At 39.5% G+C, this 19,887-nt stretch overlaps 1 protein-coding gene across 1 annotated transcript; it reads left to right on the forward strand.

Annotated features, from left to right (window-relative positions):
• The first annotated feature begins 1,022 nt into the window (after nucleotides 1–1,022).
• On the forward strand, nucleotides 1,023–16,680 carry LOC127813409 (ABC transporter B family member 2-like). Its single transcript, XM_052354366.1, is given in 13 exon segments — nucleotides 1,023–1,426; nucleotides 1,766–1,820; nucleotides 1,948–2,123; nucleotides 3,460–3,660; nucleotides 3,763–4,022; nucleotides 12,289–12,766; nucleotides 12,768–12,830; nucleotides 13,138–13,517; nucleotides 13,759–14,174; nucleotides 14,520–14,761; nucleotides 14,839–15,086; nucleotides 15,249–15,661; nucleotides 15,842–16,680. Coding segments are annotated over 13 exon segments (3,738 nt in total). The 5' UTR covers nucleotides 1,023–1,174; the 3' UTR covers nucleotides 16,396–16,680.
• Nucleotides 16,681–19,887: the final 3,207 nt, after the last annotated feature.

A 19,887-nucleotide genomic window follows, 5' to 3' on the forward strand; every position in this document is an offset into this window, starting at 1 on the left:
CCGTAACTCTCACTCACAACAGTTCCCATTGTTTAGTCATTAATTGCGACATTAAATGCTGATCACTTATTAATATATAATAAGCAACCTATCAAAATATATTTGAATATAAAATTATAAGGTAATGTTAATTATATTGTCTTTTAGGGTAATAATAATAACTAAGATATAATAAGTGTATAAGTAATATACATCTGATTAATTAATAATAAATCATATCATACTTTAAAATATTCTTAAAATTTTATAAAATTACACAATTTTTTTATAATTATTTAACTGATGGGAAATTACTATAATTTCTAATCTAAGTGGTGCACACTGTAATTTTATGAAACCTAAGAGTGTAATATTATTAAGAGGGAAAATCTGTTAATGGATTGGATCAAGAGGCATCTAGATCTGATCCCTTTAGATGGGTAAAATAATAATAATAATATATATATATATATATGTGTGTGTGTGTGATTATTTAAATTTAATTATAGATATAACAAAAATTTGAATATATAAAATTAAAATTTTTGACCTATTTTCAAGCTTATCCAAACTATTGTGTAAAATTTGTAGAGATATGTTGGAATTAAGGTAGAGGGAAAGACAAAAATAAACAATAATGTTATTTAGTTTGACATTTATAAAATTATTAATAATTTTTCATAAAATTATCAATTATTTTTTAAAAGTTATGAACACTTTTTAAACATTAAAAAACTTATTTTTAAGGTGTTAATAATTTATGAAAAATATTGTTAATTTTTTTAAAAAAAAAACTCTATAATTTTGACCTTAATAAAGTATAAATATTAGCAAAACAAAACAATAAACTTATATAAATTTCTTTTTTACTGAAAATTTTGAAGAGAAATTAGAGAGACCTGAAAATCTCTCTAAAATATCGAGAGACACTGCATCGGGCTTTTTTTGTGGGATGGTCGTGACATGACAAGCTCATATATCAATCTCTCTGTCTCTGTCTGTCTCTCTCTCTCTCTCACTTCTCTACACTCCACCGTCGTCATTAGTTCAGCTTTTAATGGCTCCTCTAACCATTTCTCCAGCAGCCCCTTAAATCTTCCGAACTTCTCCAATCTTCTCTACTTCTCAACCAGAACCCAATTCCCTTCGTCCACCCGTCAAAGCTCAACCTCTACTCACATTTTGTCCTGCCGAAATGAGCACAGAAAATCCAGTCGTCGGCGACCATGGTCCGAAGACCAAAGAGAACATGACCAAGTCAGTTCCGTTGCTTAAGCTCTTCTCTTTTGCCGACTCCTACGACTACTTGCTCATGCTCGTCGGATCACTCGGCGCCTGCGTTCACGGCGCCTCCGTGCCCGTCTTCTTCATTTTCTTCGGCAAGTTGATCAACGTCATCGGCATGGCTTATCTCTTCCCCGCCGCTGCTTCCCACAAAGTAGCCAAGGTATACATACAATATAATATGCAACACCAAGATTCATGGATTTTAATATCCACAAATTTGGGCACCTGATAAAATATATCTATATATATATATATATATAAATGTTCAATGGATAGAGGGATATGAGAGTTGATTTGTCCGGTGAATTGCCTTGTGATCGCTATCATAAGGTTATTCCTTGTATAAGGCCATTGAAGCCTGGCACAAAAAGAAGCCCAGGAACAAACAAACAAACGAACAAATTACCCAGTTCAGTTATTTTCATCACGTACAATGCTCTTCTTTTTTCTTTCTTTTGTTCCGTCTCACAAGCTGTTGATTCGCAATCTGTTCTTGCAGTACTCATTGGATTTTTTATATCTCAGTGCGGTTATACTATTTTCATCATGGACCGGTATGAACCGAGAATTTATTTCATCTCTAAATCATATTGCTCCTATTCAACTCAAGTTAAATCTGTGATCAGTCTGCGATTTTGACGAGAATGACAGAATCTATTCATTTTCACTAACAAATTATAGAGGTGGCGTGTTGGATGCATACTGGGGAGAGGCAAGCGGCGAAGATGAGAATGGCGTATCTCCGGTCGATGCTGAATCAAGACATCACGCTCTTCGACACCGAGGCTTCAACCGGGGAAGTGATTGCTGCGATTACCAGTGACATCATCGTCGTTCAAGACGCCATTTCTGAGAAGGTATCGAGTTTCTTTCTCAAAATTCTTTTCTTCTTGTTTCGTCTCACTGCCAGAAGAGGAAACCCAATTCAATGAAAGCATGATAAAGGTGGGTGCTGAGAGTTGCAGTTCCTGGCTCTGATGGGAAACTGTTGGGTCTCCTTTTCGAACTACTTTTTGTCCTTTTGTCAAGATAGATTGCCCGCCGTTAGTATCCTCAATTCGACGTCCAATTTGGCTGTTCTTGATTTGCATAACCGCCTCCTCTTCCGTGTGAAAGTATCAGTCAGGAATTGGCCACAGCAATTTTGAACATGGAAATGGCTTAAGAATGGGTTCTAATATGTTTGGAAACCTGAGGAAAGGTTGGCGACGTTTCTGGTACTGAATTTGAGGGAATTTCTCTGACAATGGTTTAATTGTTGGGGTTGATTCGAGGACTAGTAATTAGTAAATGTCTTATCACAGGCAGCATTTATGTGTGGGTTGAATAAGATATATATAAATTGTGAGGTAGGGATGGGCAGTTGGAGGCTTAATGGCTTGGCTGCCACATATATATGTATACATATATCAAACTTATCCTACTGACCCAATGCCCTAGATTTACCAAAAGATGGCAGGAACATCCCATCCCCATCTATACATATGCCACTGGGCACTGTAATTATTAACTAAAGCTATTTTTCATTTGATTAAATCTCTTATTTCCTGATTGAATTCTATTTCTGTGTGCATTTCAAATATTCCTCCTGTACAAACCTTAATTTGCAGCCAAAAAGAAAGTGATCACCGAGACCTCTTTTATTCTTTTTCACCAAAAAGTGGGCCATGGCCATAGAACAACCGTGGACTAGAAAAAGAAAAAAAAAAAAAAAAATAGTTTAAGTGACTTGTTTTGGCATATTGAACCAACCCATTTGCCAGGATAAAGAAGGTATGCCATATTTTACTTTATATATTAATTCTTGTATTTAACTAAAGACTAGTCAGTTTTTAAGGCAGGTGAAGTGGGTGCCACATATTTTATTTTTGATGTAGCTTTGTCATAAACCATACATGTGCATTCCTTAACATCTCATTTTGTCACATGCCGTACCTTTTAAGTAATATGAAAAATTGTCAAACCCAAGGATGAAGAGGATCTCACGAAATGCTCTTTAGATATAAAGGGTTTCTATCTGTATTACTTTTCAATGCCCATTTTCATTTCCAACCCCCTTCAAAAACAACATCAACCACTCCAGTTGTTTTTATGCTCTTTTTTTTTTGTTTTAAATCTTTAAAATCATGATTTTATATGTTCTCGAAATAATTAAATGGCCTTGTGCCAAAATTGAATGGTTGGGTCATGCAGGTGGGAAACTTCCTGCACTATATCAGTCGATTTATAGCAGGTTTCACAATAGGCTTCTTGAGGGTGTGGCAGATCAGTCTCGTGACTCTTTCCATCGTACCTTTAATTGCTCTTGCTGGTGGTGTCTATGCTTTTGTAACCACTGGCCTTATTTCCAAAGTCCGAAAATCATATGTCAAGGCCGGAGAAATTGCTCAGGAGGTACTCTTTCTTCATATCTCTTTGAAGCCTCTGTTCATGAGTCTGCATGTTAATGGTTGCCCTCTTTCTCTCCTGACTCTCCTGATTTTGTGCCATTCTCAGGTGATTGGAAATGTGAGAACAGTCCAAGCGTTTGCGGGAGAGGAAAGGGCAGTGAGATCATACAGAACAGCACTCCTGAAAACGTATAAGTATGGCAGGAAAGCAGGACTAGCCAGGGGACTCGGACTAGGCACCCTGCACTGTGTCCTTTTTCTTTCGTGGTCGTTGCTTGTTTGGTTCACTAGCATTGTCGTCCACAAGAACATTGCCAATGGAGGAGAGTCTTTCACTACCATGCTCAATGTTGTTATAGCTGGACTGTAAGTCTCTGCTCCTTACTCTGCCTTCCTTTTGACTGTCGCATGGGAATGGACTCATTCCATTCCTACCGCGTATATTACACTAGTTAAATTGGAGAACTGGAAGGCAGAATATGAATAGAGGTCCTTGCTTTTCCTAGCACTCTTTGGAATGAGCTTTGTCTCTTCCTCTCTGTGCTTGGTCTGTGCATTGTGGAATACCGAATTGCATGAGCATGTTTTGATGTGTCTACGACGCATTCTTGAATTTTTTGCTTAGTTTAAGACAAAACTCATTCCAATAAGTGGTAATAGGTGAAGTATACATGTTTTGACGCAGCTTGTAGCATAAAAAAATAAAGAAAATATTCTACTAATCTTCTCAAAAGCACAAAGACTCAAGAATTAAAGAAAACACTCTTAATTATAAGGAATAAAACTATGTTTGTATGTCCTAAAATAAACTCCAAGCTTTCCTATTTATAGGCTTGAAATTTTAAACTTCTTATTTAAGAGGTAAAAGAATTCTAATCAAAAAAGGAAAAAGAAAACTAAGTAAAAATAAATTAGGAATCCTAATTACTCTAGAATAAGGAATCTTAGACTAATTAAGAAACAATTAAATCTTCCTAAACCTAGTAGAATAAGTCCTAAAATGATTAAATAATAATTATTAAAATAAAGGAAGGGACGCCCTGCATTAGATCCCTCCACTTCAGAAAAAATCATCCTCAAATTGTTGTTGAATCTCTAGGTATATAGGCTCATCAATATCAGGTACATTCTCCAACTGTCATCCCTTTTCTTTTTTTTTTTTCCTTTTGATGTTAATAAATTTGCTGCACATGGACTCATGCTCTCCTGAATGCCATTTTGGCAATAGCTCCTCTACCTTCTCTTTCAAGATCTCGCTCTCATTTGGGCTTATTCTATAGTGGGGTAAATTTGGTAAGCTTGCACCAAAAATTAGGTCTGTATGGTGCTGGATGTCTCACATTGGTGGTAGTCCATCAGGTAAATCTTCAGCCATTATTGCACTAAATTCTTCCAACAATGGTTTAACAGCCCCGGATGCTCCTCCCTTTCTTCAGCTACCAGCATTTGCTTCACAATCAAGGCATGTACTTCCTTTGATTCCCTACAAGTTAAGTCAAAATCACGTCCTAGATGGATAATTGTAACGAAGGTTCATCCCTCCACTTTAGAAGCCTTGGGCGCTCACTCTTCATTTGCAGCAGTGTAAATTTTACTCTTACTTTCTTCAATCTGTATGTGTTTTCACGTCCAGAATGTTGTGCATTAACATCATATTGCCACGGCCTCCAAACAACAAATGATAGGCATCTATATCGACAATATCACAATATACTTCATCAGAATAATTGCCAATAGAGAAAGCTACCTTATAGCGCTCCTTGACTTAGATTTTCTCAGTCGCTTTAATCCATATGATAATATATGGACTAGGATGTTTCTCAACAGTTAGCCCTAAGGTATCCACCTCCTTTATGGCTATTATGTTCTTGCAACTCCCACTATCAATAATGGCATAAAATAGTCTGTTGTTGATAGTACATCTGGTTCAAAGAATTGGTGGCACTACATTTTTTCGTCTTGCTTTGGTGCCGACATCATTCTTCTTACTACGTAACTCTATGCCTACACCTCATCATCCTTCTCACACTCTTCATCTTCTCTATCTGAACCACAACAGAATTCTTCTTCTTGTTGGAAAAATTGGAAAGAGATTTGATAAACTGCGAAAGTTTCTCATAATCACATTTTTCGATCACATAATAAAATACAAGCAGAAATATAAAAGACAGTGATGATGGTTTTTGAGACCGACCACCACGTGCCACCTCTACGAATGGACCTCGAGAATCGGACCTTGGACTTGGCGATGTCGGACCTCGATGATAGGACCTGCAAGACAACGGAGTGGCGGGGCTAGGGTCCCCCGGGGTGGACTCCGACGCTCAAATTAGTAGAATAAATGCAAGTAGTAACAACTGTGAGAGTTGTAGAGCTTTTTATACCTGATGAGGACTGGCTCGGATCTTTCAAACTCTGCACAAGATTGTTGACTTGCCACGTGTCAACCTCTCGGACAATCCATGTGGCGAGCGAGGCCACTAGTACGTAGGGGTATTCTTGTAATTTTAGATAATGCCACATCACTTGCCCCCCACTCCTTGAGCTGAGCTGAGAATCACGCTGAGTCTAGGAGTAACTTAATTTCTAAGGTTATTTGACTGTAGATTTTTCCCAATGTGCATAAGAGTATTTTTAACTCGACAAATAATAATGATGATCTGTGAGACCAACCACCATGCGCCGCCTCGACAAATGGACCTTGCGAGTGGAAGCTTTGGACTTGGGTATTCCTGGCCTCGGATCTGTAGCCTGCACTTCGAACTTGGTTATGCCTGGTCAAGTTGGGATTTCCCCTGGTCAAGCTAGGATTCCTTAGTCAGGTTGGGATTTCCCCGGGTCTGGCTAGGATCCCTTGGTCTAGCTGATCAGGTTGGGATTTCCCCTGATCAAGCTGGGATTTTCTCTAGTCAAGCTAGGATCCTTTGGTCTGGTTGATCAGGCTGGGATTTCCCCTAGTCAGGTTAGGATTTCCTCTGATCAGGTTGGGATTTTCCCTGATCAAGTTGGGATTCCCTAGTCAGGTGGGATTTCCTCTGGTCAAGTTGGGATTTCCCCTGGTCAAGTTGGGATTCCCTAGTCAGGTGGGATTTTCCTTGGTCTGGCTAGGATCCCTTAGTTTGGCTGATCAGGTTGGGATTTCCCCTGGTCAAGCTGATCAGGCTGGGATTTCCCCTGGTCAAGTTGGGATTTCCCCTGGTCTGGCTAGGATCCCTTAGTTTGGCTGATCAGGTTGGGATTTCCCCTGGTCAGGCTGATCAGGCTGGGATTTCCCCTGGCCAGGTTGGGATTTCCTGATCAGGTTGGGATTTCCCCTAGTCTGGCTAGGATCCCTTGGTTTGGCTGATCAGGTTGGGATTTCCCATGGTCAGGCTGATCAGGCTGGGATTTCCCCTGGTCAGGTTAGGATTTCCTCTGGTCAGGTTGGGATTTCCCCTGGTTTGGCTATGATCCCTTAGTCTGGCTGATCAGGTTGGGATTTCCCCTGATCAGGCTGGGATCCCTTGGTCTCTTGACCCTTGGATTTTAGTCACTCCCACGCAGAAGAGGGTGCTGGGCTTTGAATTTTTTTTCGGCTGTTAGTCCACCTTCGGCTCTGGAACGGCCTAAGACTCCTGACCCTTGGATTCTCGTCACTCCCTCGTCAAAGAGGGTGTTGAGTTTCTTCCAGCCATTAGTCCATCCTCTGCTTATGGACGACCTAAGGCACTTGACCTTTGGATTTTAGCCACTCCCTCGCAGAGGAGGGTGTTGAGTTTCTTCCGACCATTAGTCCACTTTTGGGGACGGCCTAGGGCTCATGACCCTTGGATTTTAGCCACTCCCTCGCAAAAGAGGGTGTTGAGTTTCTTCCGTGGCCATTAGTCCACTTTTGAGGACGGCCTAGGGCTCGTGACCCTTGGATTTTAGCCACTCCCTCGCGGATAAGGGTGTTGGGCTAGAGTTTTTTCGTGGCCATTAGTCCACTTTTGAGGACGGCCTAGGGTTCGTGACCCTTGGATTGTCGCCACTCCCACGCGAAGGAGGGTGTTGAGTTTCTTCCGGCCATTAGTCCATCTTTGGCTTGTGGACGGCCTAGGGTACTTGACCTTTGGATTTTAGCCACTCCCTCGCGGAGGAGGGTGTTGGGTTAGAGTTTTTCCGTGGCCATTAGTCCACTTTTAAGGACGGCCTAGAGCTCGTGACCCTTGGATTGTCGCTACTCCCACGCGAAGGAGGGTGTTGAGTTTCTTCCGGCCATTAGTCCACTTTTGGGGATGGCCTAGGGCTCATGACCCTTGGATTTTAACCACTTCGTCGCAAAGGAGGGTGTTGAGTTTCTTCCGTGGCCATTAGTTCACTTTTGAGGACGACCTAGGGCTCGTGACCCTTGGATTTTAGCCACTCCCTCGCGGATGAGGGTGTTGGGCTAGAGTTTTTCCGTGGCCATTAGTCCACTTTTGAGGACGGCCTAGGGCTCGTGACCCTTGGATTGTCGCCACTCCCACGCGAATGAGGGTGTTGAGTTTCTTCCGGCCATTAGTCCATCTTTGGCTTGTGGACAGCCTAGGGTACTTGACCCTTGGATTTTAGCCACTCCCTCGCGGAGGAGGGTGTTGGGCTAGAGTTTTTCCGTGGCCATTAGTCCACCTTTGGGGACGGCCTAGGGCTCATGACTCTTGGATGAGTTTTTCCATGGCCATTAGTCCACCTTTGGGGACGGCCTAGGGTTTGTGACCCTTGGATTTTTCTTTGGCGAAATGTTGGCCTTTGTGAGATTGCTATTTGATGGAGAGAATCTGAAGTCTTACCATTAGTCGTAAAAAGAGTACAAAGAGGTTCGGGAAATTCCCCTACTCATTGATAAAACTTCCATAAGTTTTGCACATTCTAGGTATACTTCAAGGGCTTACCTTCCATGTCTTCTAGTCGATATGCCCCCAAGACTTAAGGATTCCATCACCTAGTACGGTCCTTCCCAATTTGGAGTTAGTTTATTCGCGTCCCGAGGATGACTCATGTCAAACCGTCGCAGTACAAGATCTCTTGGCATGAAACTCCTAGCGTGGACTCGTCGATTGTAGTATCTAGCAATGCGCTGATTATACGCCGCTTGTCGAATTCGTGCTAGGCCTCGGGGCTCATCCATCAAATCCAAGTTGCACCTTAGCACTTGCTCAGGGGTTGGTTGGAGCCGAGATGAGGCAGCTCTTCCTTTCCCCTCTTGAGTTCCTGGACTTGCCTCTCCAGGAAACGCAATCGCCCCTCCTACGGAGTCCCTCCTTCTCGTAAGGAGGAAGAAGTAGATCCTGTCGCCTCAGAGGGATGGATTTCCTGGCTCGACTGGCGATTGACAAGGCTCCTGAGTAAGAGGACGTGACTGGTGCTCCTCCCGCTGAGAAGGCACATGTGGACGATGTTGTTCATTCTGGAGTAGATAATCAGTCAACAACTCAGTTAACTGTTGGACCTAATTTTCCAGCCTGGTGAGTCGGTCATCTGGCATTGGATTGGCCGGAGGTGGTGGATTCTTCCCTTGTGGCTGGGCCTCTAGATTGGCACTAGCTTGGCTACGAGTCACGTCTCTTCCGGGAGCCATGTAGTTAACTATGGCCAGGAGCGAAAGTCATGTGATACTGGTGGAAAGACCGAGGTCCGAGGTGAGGAGTTGAAATCCGAAGCGCGAGGTAGGGAAAGAAGAGGCTGGCGAGTCTGGACGTCGGCCCCACGGTGGGTGCCAAATGATGATGGTTTTTGAGACCGACCACCACGTGCCACCTCTATGAATGGACCTCGAGAATCGGACCTCGGACTTGGCGATGTCGGACCTCGATGATAGGACCTGCAAGACAACGGAGTGGCGGGGCTAGGGTCCCCCGGGGTGGACTCCGACACTCAAATTAGTAGAATAAATGCAAGTAGTAACAACTGTGAGAGTTGTAGAGCTTTTTATACACTAATTTGAGTGTCGGAGTCCACCCCGGGGGACCCTAGCCCCGCCCCTCCGTTGTCTTGCAGGTCCTATCATCGAGGTCCGACATCGCCAAGTCCGAGGTCCGATTCTCGAGGTCCATTCGTAGAGGTGGCACGTGGTGGTCGGTCTCAAAAACCATCATCAGACAGAATTTTAACGTGAAAAATCCTCCAATATTGAAGGAAAAATCATGGGGCAAGCACTGAGAAACATTTCACTATAATAAGAATAATTACAAATATCCTCACACACTCTACGTACTCTCTTTTAAGTGGTACAAAAATATAGTGACATACTCTCAGAAACCCTCACTTTAAAATCTTAGCTTTCTTGTCTCTCCTCTATTTCAAAAATTATTATTGCTTCTTGAATAATACAAACAAGCATTGAACCAATGCTATTTATAGGCAAGTTTCCATGGCATTTGTGGGTGGGTGAAGACCACATGTATCCACTAAGATGTGTGTTCCACTTCCCCATTATTCCCACCTCTCATCCCTTTTATTTTTATTTTTTTTAAATGGGCAGGACACCAACACTTCCTTTTATCTTTCCACAATATTCATGGCTTTTTTGCATGGGCAAAACACTAGAACGATGGTCTGGTTGGTTGCACTTGAAACACTTCCTAGGTATCAGTTTCGCATAAGGGTTTGGGGTTCTTTGCCCATCCTTCCCCTGATTCATAGTCTTTTTTCTAGTGGTTTATCGTCTCTTTGTCGATCCTCCCCGTATCAATCGTTGCAGTTGTTATACTCTGGAACTAGTTTACTTCTTTCTCCAGTAGTTTGATAAATTTTGAAAGTCTTTTGGGTCCTTTCCTATAGCATCAGTTTGGCCTTCATTGCCATATTTCGTGCTTCTAATAAGGTCTGCAACACTTGCACACCAATTTTATCTGTAATTATTGGTTTTAAACCCTCTATATACCTCACCACTTGTTGGCCCTCTGTCTCCCTAAAGTTCGTTTCTCTCTACCAGTGGCATAAATTCTGCAGTGTATTTGTGCACAATCTTCTAACCTTGATGATCATAGTCAGGAGGAAGAAAATCCTTCATCAGCAACTGTTTCATCTTGTACCAAGTTTGAACAGGTGCCTTTCCTTCACAATTCCTTCTTCTTTGCAATCTTTCCTACCATGTAGAAACACCTACTTTCAATCTACAAGCTATCAGTCGCACTCTCTTCCCTTCTGGAATCTCCATGTACCAATCTAGAAAATCCTCAATATTTAAATTTCCATTGAAACAGAGGTTTTCTACCCTTAAAAGAAAATCGTTGGTGTCCTATCCTCATAATTATTGCCTTTTCTTCTTTGACCAACTTTTTTTACTAGTTCAACAAATCCATAATCTTCATTGTCGTTAAGAGTCTTCTACGTAGACCTAACGTCTTCGTGCAGGAACAAGTCTGTCAACAGGGTGACCATGAGCTGCCTCTTCTCCTAGTCACTTATCTTTGTTCCTATTCCTGTTTGCGTCAATTCCTAGAGCATCAAGTCAATCTGCAATTTCTTCAAAACGTTATTTCAAATGTTGGAACCTGAGATCCATTCTCTGTTCCCAGGCGCTTAACGCTACCCCATGATCTTGCTCTCGTGGGGCCTCAGCTCTCTAACCACCATCAAAAGGGCCATTGCTAATAACTCTGTTGTCGACCATTTGAATGAACGTTTATCTTGCTCTGATACCATCTAACATAGTAACATAGCGTGTAGCGTGACAAAATAAAGAAAATAATCGACCAACCCTCTCAAGCACAAAGGCTCAAGAATTAGAGAAAACGATCGTATATATCCTAAAATAAACTCTAGGCCTTCTTATTTATAGGGTTGAAGTTTTAAAATTCATTTTTCTAAGAGGTAAAGAAATTCTAATAAAAAAGGAAAAGTAAAATTAAGTAAGAATAAAATAGGAATCCTAAATACTCTAGAATAAGGAATCCTAGACTAATAAAGAAATAACTAAATCTTCCTAAACCTAGTAGAATAAGTGCTAAAATGATTAAATAATAATTATTAAAATAAAATAAAGGAAGGGACGCCGTGCGTCATGTTTGGTGATGAAGGCATGTGAATTGTAAAAAAGAACCAACACTGTTTTTGAGGTGTTGTATTTGTGTTCAACACATAAATACTTGCTAGACATTCCGAAATGGAGTTCATTTTTATTATTTTTAATATTGGACATATGTAAGATGATACATTTATCATTTGTGAATGAGTTGGATCTGTAATAGACACAACAATACAATGGATTTTCAGCTGGTCTTTAGAAAACTTTTGGTAGAATTTTTAAATATCTAGGGCCTTTGGGTGAAGAATTAAAAAAGCAAAATTGAGTTTACAACTCAAGAAAAATACCTTTTCTCTACTTGCTTACATTCTACAAAATATTATCTTTTTTTTTTATTGTATTCATGCCACATTCATATCCTTATTTTTATGTTGGTGCCGTATTGGTATACTTAATTTTGTTTCAAAATACCATACATTTTCACATCCATATCTATAGTTGTATCTTACCCGTATTCATATCCAAATGTGCTTCTAAGTTGTCTGCAATCTGCTAAATGTCATGGCCGTGCTAAAAGAGGAATAAAGGCTTTTGATTCCAAGCCTAATGATAAAGAGAATTTCATAGCAAAATAAGCAGAGTGAAGCTCTTGTTGCTAATCAGGTCACTAGGACAGGCAGCACCAGACATTTCCGCTTTCGTCCGGGCAAAAGCAGCTGCTTATCCCATATTTGAAATGATAGAGAGAAATACAATAAGCAGAGCCAGCTCAAAAACTGGCAGGAAACTGGGAAAACTGGAAGGCCATATACAGTTCAAGGACGTATGTTTTAGCTACCCATCTCGGCCTGAAGTTATGATATTCAACAAGTTGTCTCTCGATATACCTTCTGGGAAGATTGTAGCCCTTGTGGGAGGGAGCGGTTCGGGAAAAAGCACGGTTATATCTTTGATTGAGCGCTTCTATGAGCCCCTCTCAGGAAGCATACTATTGGATGGAACTGATATCAGGGAGCTTGATCTCAAGTGGCTAAGGCAACAGATTGGGCTAGTTAATCAAGAGCCTGCTCTTTTCGCCACCACCATAAGGGAGAACATCCTCTACGGTAAGGAAGATGCCACATTCGAAGAGATTACCCGGTGCGGCAAAACTTTCAGAGGCCATCACTTTCGTCAACAACCTTCCTGATAGATTTGAAACTCAGGTATGCGGAACTAGACACTACTTATTTGCACATCCAAATGGTTTGAGATTGAAAAGCAACTTAAACAAAGACAGACTTCTGTTTGCTACTAACCTATTCGGTGGCTGTTTCTTCTTAATCTTTAATATTGTTTGGACCTGCTTTGCTGCCAAAAGTTAGTCAGCAACTACTAATGTTTCTGTGGCTTGTAAAGTACCTAAAATTGTTTCTTCTTAGCCATCGAAGAACACATAAGCAAGGTTTAAGTGAGAGTCTATAGATGGGATTCCCCCCACCATTAAGCGTAACCCTGGAAGTTTATATGCAGGTGGGGGAAAGGGGAATACAACTATCCGGGGGACAGAAACAAAGGATTGCAATATCACGTGCAATAGTAAAAAATCCTTCTATTCTTCTGCTGGATGAAGCTACAAGTGCACTTGATGCAGAGTCTGAGAAGAGCGTGCAGCAGGCACTAGACCGTGTGATGGTGGGGAGGACAACTGTAATTGTGGCACATCGACTATCTACCATTAGAAATGCAGATACAATTGCAGTTGTTCAGAACGGGAAGATAATTGAAACAGGAAGTCATGATGAGCTCATTTTGAAACCAAATGGTGCCTATGCATCGCTTGCTCAACTCCAAGAAGCAGCTTCCTTGCATCGTCTTCCTTCACAAGGTCCAACTTTGGGAAGGCAAGTAAGGTACATGTGCTAAAATTTCTCAAAAATATTGGGTGCTTGTTTTTTCGCACTCAAATGCTAGGTAACATTGTTGCATCAAACTTAACAATGATGCATTGAAGCCATATGTGGTACTTGGGATATTAAGTAATGCTTTCTTGGTCAGCTAAATTGCCATAATTTTCTAGTTCCTTAATATTGTGAAAAATTTCTTGTGTACATCAACATCTTGTTTTCTGTTTTACTTTGTTTACGTTTGTAGCGTCAAGTATTCTCGTGAATTGTCACGAACCACAAGCCATGGGGCAAGTTTTCACTCCGATAAATTATCTGTTGGCCGAATTGGAGCTGATGGAGTAGAGACTGTTGTCCCGCCACCTCAAGTGTCTAGTGGCAGACTGTATTCCATGCTGGTCCCTGACTGGTCATACGGGGTTCTTGGCACAATTTGTGCATTTATCGCTGGAACACAGATGCCTCTTTTTGCTCTCGGTGTCACTCAGGCTCTTGTGTCTTTTTACATGGACTGGGACACAACACGCCACGAAGTCAAGAAGGTTTCACTCCTCTTCTGTGGTGGTGCTGCAATAACTGTTATTGTTCATGCCATTGCACACCTTTGTTTTGGAATCGTTGGAGAGCGGCTTACTCTTCGTGTGCGAGAAATGATGTTTTCTGGTAAGAACATGACTATCAATTGATTGTACTAGTATTGATCCTTCCAAGAGTGAGAGAGGAGAGAGGAAATTAAAGAGTACAAAAAGATTTACCTGTCAAAAATGTTCTCCTGCCGCACCCCCCCCCCCCCCCGATATTGCAAACATTATGTTACCCGTGAATGAAGATTCAATATTGTTCTTATGATGCTTAAACAGCAATTAGTTTTTTTTTTTTTTTTTCAGCAGCATTACTTTCAAAGCAATTAAAGTATTAACGTGTTTCAAACAATCAAAATGGTTTTGGGCAGATGAGGAGTTCTTTTTTTTTTTTTTGGGATTAAATTTTCTGCTTGCTTGGTTGCAGCAATGCTAAAGAACGAGATTGGATGGTTTGATGAGGCTGGCAACATAAGTTCCATGCTTGCATCCCGTTTAGAGAGTGATGCAACTTTACTGCGAAGTATGGTTGTTGATCGCTCTACAATTCTGCTACAAAATCTTAGTTTGGTTGTTACTTCCTTTGTCATTGCTTTCATCTTGAACTGGAGGCTCACTCTTGTTGTCCTGGCCACGTATCCCTTGATCATCAGCGGTCATTTCAGCGAGGTATGATCCCCCTTCCATGGTTAGTTTGCAAATTAAAGTATAATCCATATGGATCACTCAGTTTCAGATTGTCTCAGAAAATGTTCATGAAAGGCTATGGTGGCAACTTGAGTAAGGCCTATCTCAGAGCTAACATGCTTGCTGGTGAATCCGTGAGTAACATCCGCACAATTGCTGCATTCTGTTCCGAAGAGAAGGTCCTTGACCTTTATGCTCGAGAACTTGTTGGGCCTTCAAAACGTTCATTTACTCGTGGTCAGATTGCTGGCATATTCTATGGAGTCTCTCAGTTCTTCATCTTCTCATCCTATGCCCTTGCTTTATGGTATGCAGTTGTAGCTCCATTGTTTTCTATTTTTGTCAAAAACTAGGAATTGTAAGATACATTTGGTGTCTGGAACAAGTACTGATCGACCAAAGAATGCTCAACCTTGTTTTAATAGGCAAACTTCCCTTTAACTCACTTAATCCTCTGAACTTTATGCAGGTATGGTTCAGTTCTGATGGGAAAGGAGATTGCAAGCTTTAAATCGGTCATGAAATCGTTCATGGTTTTGATTGTGACAGCGTTGGCGATGGGTGAGACTCTGGCAATGGCTCCAGACCTCCTAAAGGGGAACCAAATGGTGGCATCAATCTTTGAGGTGCTTGACCGAGAGACAGAGATAAGAAGTGATATCGGAGAGGAGGTAACAAGTGTTGACGGTCGAATCGAGCTGAGAGGTGTCCGGTTTAGCTACCCTTCGAGGCCTGAGGTACCAATTTTCAAGGACTTCAGCTTACGAGTTCGTCCAGGACAGAGCATGGCATTAGTCGGGCAGAGTGGCTCCGGCAAAAGCTCAGTCCTCGCCCTTGTACTACGATTTTACGATCCAACTTCCGGGAAAGTGACGATTGATGGTGAGCTTTTCTGATTCTCCTCACTCCATTTGACTCTTTTATGATATGATGATGACCACAACCAACATTATATCAAGCCTTTTTAACCAGTGATGTGGGGCTCCTTTTATGAATTTTATAGCTCTTAAATTTATTTTTATTCAATGGTCGTACCTTCTGTCTTGGACAAAATTCTGACAGGGAAAGATATCAAGAAACTGAAGCTGAAATCTCTCAGGAAGCACATCGGCCTAGTCCAACAAGAGCCGGCATTGTTCGCCACATCCATCTACGACAACATCCTATACGGGAAACAAGAAGCCACAGAAGTTGAAGTCCTCGAGGCAGCCAAACAAGCCAATGCGCACGGTTTTATCAGCGCCCTGCCCAATGGCTACTTGACCAGAGTTGGCGAGCGAGGAGTGCAGCTGTCTGGCGGCCAGAAGCAGAGGATCGCCATAGCGCGAGCCATTCTCAAAAACCCAGCAATCTTGCTGCTGGACGAAGCCACCAGCGCGTTGGACATGGAGTCAGAGCGGGTCGTGCAACAGGCCCTCGACAGGTTGATGAAGCACCGGACGTCAGTCGTGGTGGCTCACCGGCTCTCCACCATCAGAAATGCAGACCAGATAGCGGTTTTACAGGACGGCCGGATCGTCGACCAAGGGACTCATTCTGGCCTTGTAGAGAACAAAGATGGGGCATACTTCAAGTTAATCAGCTTGCAGCAGCAGCAACAACACGATCAACAATAGCAAATGCCGGGCTGCGTTGTTAAGTATAATATGTTCTTTTACAGTGTCTGTTTTCTAGTTTGCCATTTGTTTATCTGGTTTTCAGATTTCTGTTTTCGAGCAGAAACAGAAATTGAGAACAGATTAAGATATAGAAATAGAAAACTACCGCTAATATTAGAGCTGTTGGGGTGGGGATAATATCACCTCGGAGCTTTGACTTATGACCAACCCAGTTGCTCCCCTTCTCCACTCAGATAAGACCATGCCTTTACCGAATACACATTGTGTTACGTGGGAAATGTTGAATATAAAGTATTAAATATAGACGAGATATAATATATTTGTGTTTTGTCATTGAATAAAATTTTATATGACTTAATTTGGCATCGAACAATGGTCACAAACATGAATTTTAGATCAAAATTGATTTTAGATGATAAGATATTTCTCCTATTATTTTTTAGACAAAGAGCCGTTCAATGGGACAAGTATATAACACATAAGGCATCTAACTCAAAATCATTATTTAAAATAGTAGAGAAATGACTTAGTGGTAACTAAAATATTTATTTAATAATTCTCTTATTACGAATTAATTAAATAATGACCTATATTCTTTCTTAAGTCACACCTAAGTAAAAAAAAAAAAAACAATGCGCACATCTCACTAATAATTAGGTCATTGGCGGAGTTAAGACCTTAGGTCAAGCGGTCAAAACTCTCAAGTTTGTATATCAAAATTTTTTTTTAACATTACTTAATTGCCCTTCTTTTTTATTTTATGGAACAGATATTAGAGGGTATAATAATTTATATGTATAACATAAAGGGGTCAAAGGCAATTTTAGAAATTGAGGGGACAATGCACAAGCTCAAATACGCATAGTTCTGAATTAGTTAAACCACTATCAATAGTGAAAATGCTGTACACATCTTTTAAAAAATAATTGACTATATATATTATAAGTTTGTTTTTAATAAAATAAAATTATTAACAATTAATAATAGGTCACACAAAATATTTCCAACAGTATATGTATGATCATTCTCTCTTTTTTCACTATGTCCCGTTTTGAGATAAATATGATGGTGCATGTCACACCCATGGCCATGGCATGCCTCTATGGGCAAAGCGGACAGTAACTCTAGCGGGAAGGACGGGACTATACATTACTGGATCGAAATGAAAGATTGTCAAAGGGAGGGAACACGATCGAGCAACTGTTCCTTCCCGGCCCAAATGAATAAACGGTTCGTGTTCAAATTCAAAGCCAGTTTAAACACGCTTGCGAGCGACTGTGTTGACATGGGAGACAGCCTCCTCGATCTCTTTTACGAAGCTTCCATTAAGTAGAAGGATTAAAATAGACAGGCCAAGTTGCGTGGCTTCCTTGAAGTTTAACAGCTTGACTTATAATCATAATTCATCCGCCTTCTAAACTGAAATTAATTAAATGACCATTTAATGAATGTAAAAAAAAATCATCATACAATTAACCTCCTTATAGTTTCACAAGCAACATATATTTATTTATACATATAATTTGTTTGGTCATAATAATTGTAAGAATTAAATTTAAGTGAATGTTTTTTGGTGAATTGGTTATGAAAATTACTTTTGAAAACAATATATATATATATATATATTTAAATTAAGATCATAAACAGAGATTATTGGTGAATTAAAATTTCGATATATATATATATATATAAAAATAAAAATAAGGAGAAAAATGAAAGTCGGGGGAATGTAGTGAGTGGGTGTTAATTGCATTCCCATGATGCATAGAAATATAAAGGCTTATTATGTATTTTAGTAGGTGAAGAGATCGATTGTGATCAACTAATGAAAGTAATGAGGTAAGAATGGAGGAAAATCCCCAGCAAATCTCACCACCTTCTTAACTTCCCATTTGACTAATGACCAGAGTGATGTAACTCTGTATCGTTTGTTGATGGGAATAAGAAACCTGGAGCTAACTCCTGCCAACACAGCTCACAAGTCATGCCAATTAATTAGGAGGATGAGTTATATATGCAGCTACGTACCCATTAATTATTTCTCCAAATACGTACGGGCCCTTTTATCCTGTTCATTCGATCATCATATATATGTAACAAGTTCATGTGAGGACACTGGATGGAATAAAAAATGTCTTCAGCAACATTGGGGGTGATAAGTTGGATCATCTTCTAGTGTGTTATATATTGTTTGCAGAGGCTGCCACGGGCTTCATCTACTAAGAGTTGGCACTGGCATAGGCTTCATCTGCAGATTTAGAGTCTGACATTTTACATGTATATATTTATTTAAGGGTTGAGGTTGGCACGAGTTAGAGTTTAGTCTAATCTTTTCCTAGATCTACTCCTGATTCTTTAGTGAAGTGATTAGTGGTCGATGGTCACACTCGATCACTTAATTCTCGTGGGGTTCCTCATTAATATTGGGCTAATAATTAGATTTAGTTAGTGATATTAAAAAGATGTATTATAAATTAATCTTTAAGTTTTATTTGAGTCGGCTTATCTCATTGTCAAGTCAAAAAGGAAGAAAAAAGAAAAAGAAAGTTCTTTCATAAAAGATGTAAAAAAAGATTAAGTAAGATATGATTGTAAACTCAAACTGTGATATGAGATATAAAAGTGTTAGAAAAGATATAATTTTTAGAGAATATATAATTATGATAGAAGTGATTGATAATGTAAAATTCATATAATCGATCTCATTGAAATTAAAGCTTGATATATAGCTATATATTGAGTCATTGCATGAAAGCTTGATTTAAGGGGAAATTATAATTATGCACAAAATGCAACAAAAGTGTAATGAATTATCTATTTTATTTCTTAAATATCGGTATTTTGAAATTATTTTTCTAATAATATTTTTTTAAAATTAATTCACTAAATTACTTTGTTTAAAAATAATATGGGTATAATAACATAGATATAATATTTTATTATTATTATTATTATTTTTCTAATAATATAGGTATTTTGAGTCATATTGTCTCTCATTTTTATTGATTAGTGTTGGTGTGTGATAATAAAGTGTATTTATTACTAATTAATAAAAAAGTAATCTTATTTTTATTTTTCCTTATCTTATATTTTAGGTATAAAATACAATAACCCTTAGAAGATAGGAAAAAAACTTTTAGATTCACTCATAATTGTAAATTAACGTAAGAAATCTGAAAAAAATAAATAAAACTTCTAAACCATGTGCCCATGGATATTAATTTAATATATAATTAATCTGCCTTGCATGTGGTCTCTGTATGATTTTATTGGACAAAATACATATTTTAACTATTTTTTTTATTTAGATATTTAAAATTTTTATTATTTTAAAAATATCTCTAAATTATATAATTTCAAGACAATTACACCTCTAATACTCGAAATTGTATTGTTTAAGAGTATAATTAAAATAATAAAAAAATAAGAATATAATTAATTTAAAATTATATAATTAAAGATTGTATTTAAAATAATAAAAAAAAGTTG

The sequence above is a fragment of the Diospyros lotus genome, chromosome 11 (assembly GCF_014633365.1).
Source record: "Diospyros lotus cultivar Yz01 chromosome 11, ASM1463336v1, whole genome shotgun sequence".
NCBI classification, from domain to species: domain Eukaryota; kingdom Viridiplantae; phylum Streptophyta; class Magnoliopsida; order Ericales; family Ebenaceae; genus Diospyros; species Diospyros lotus.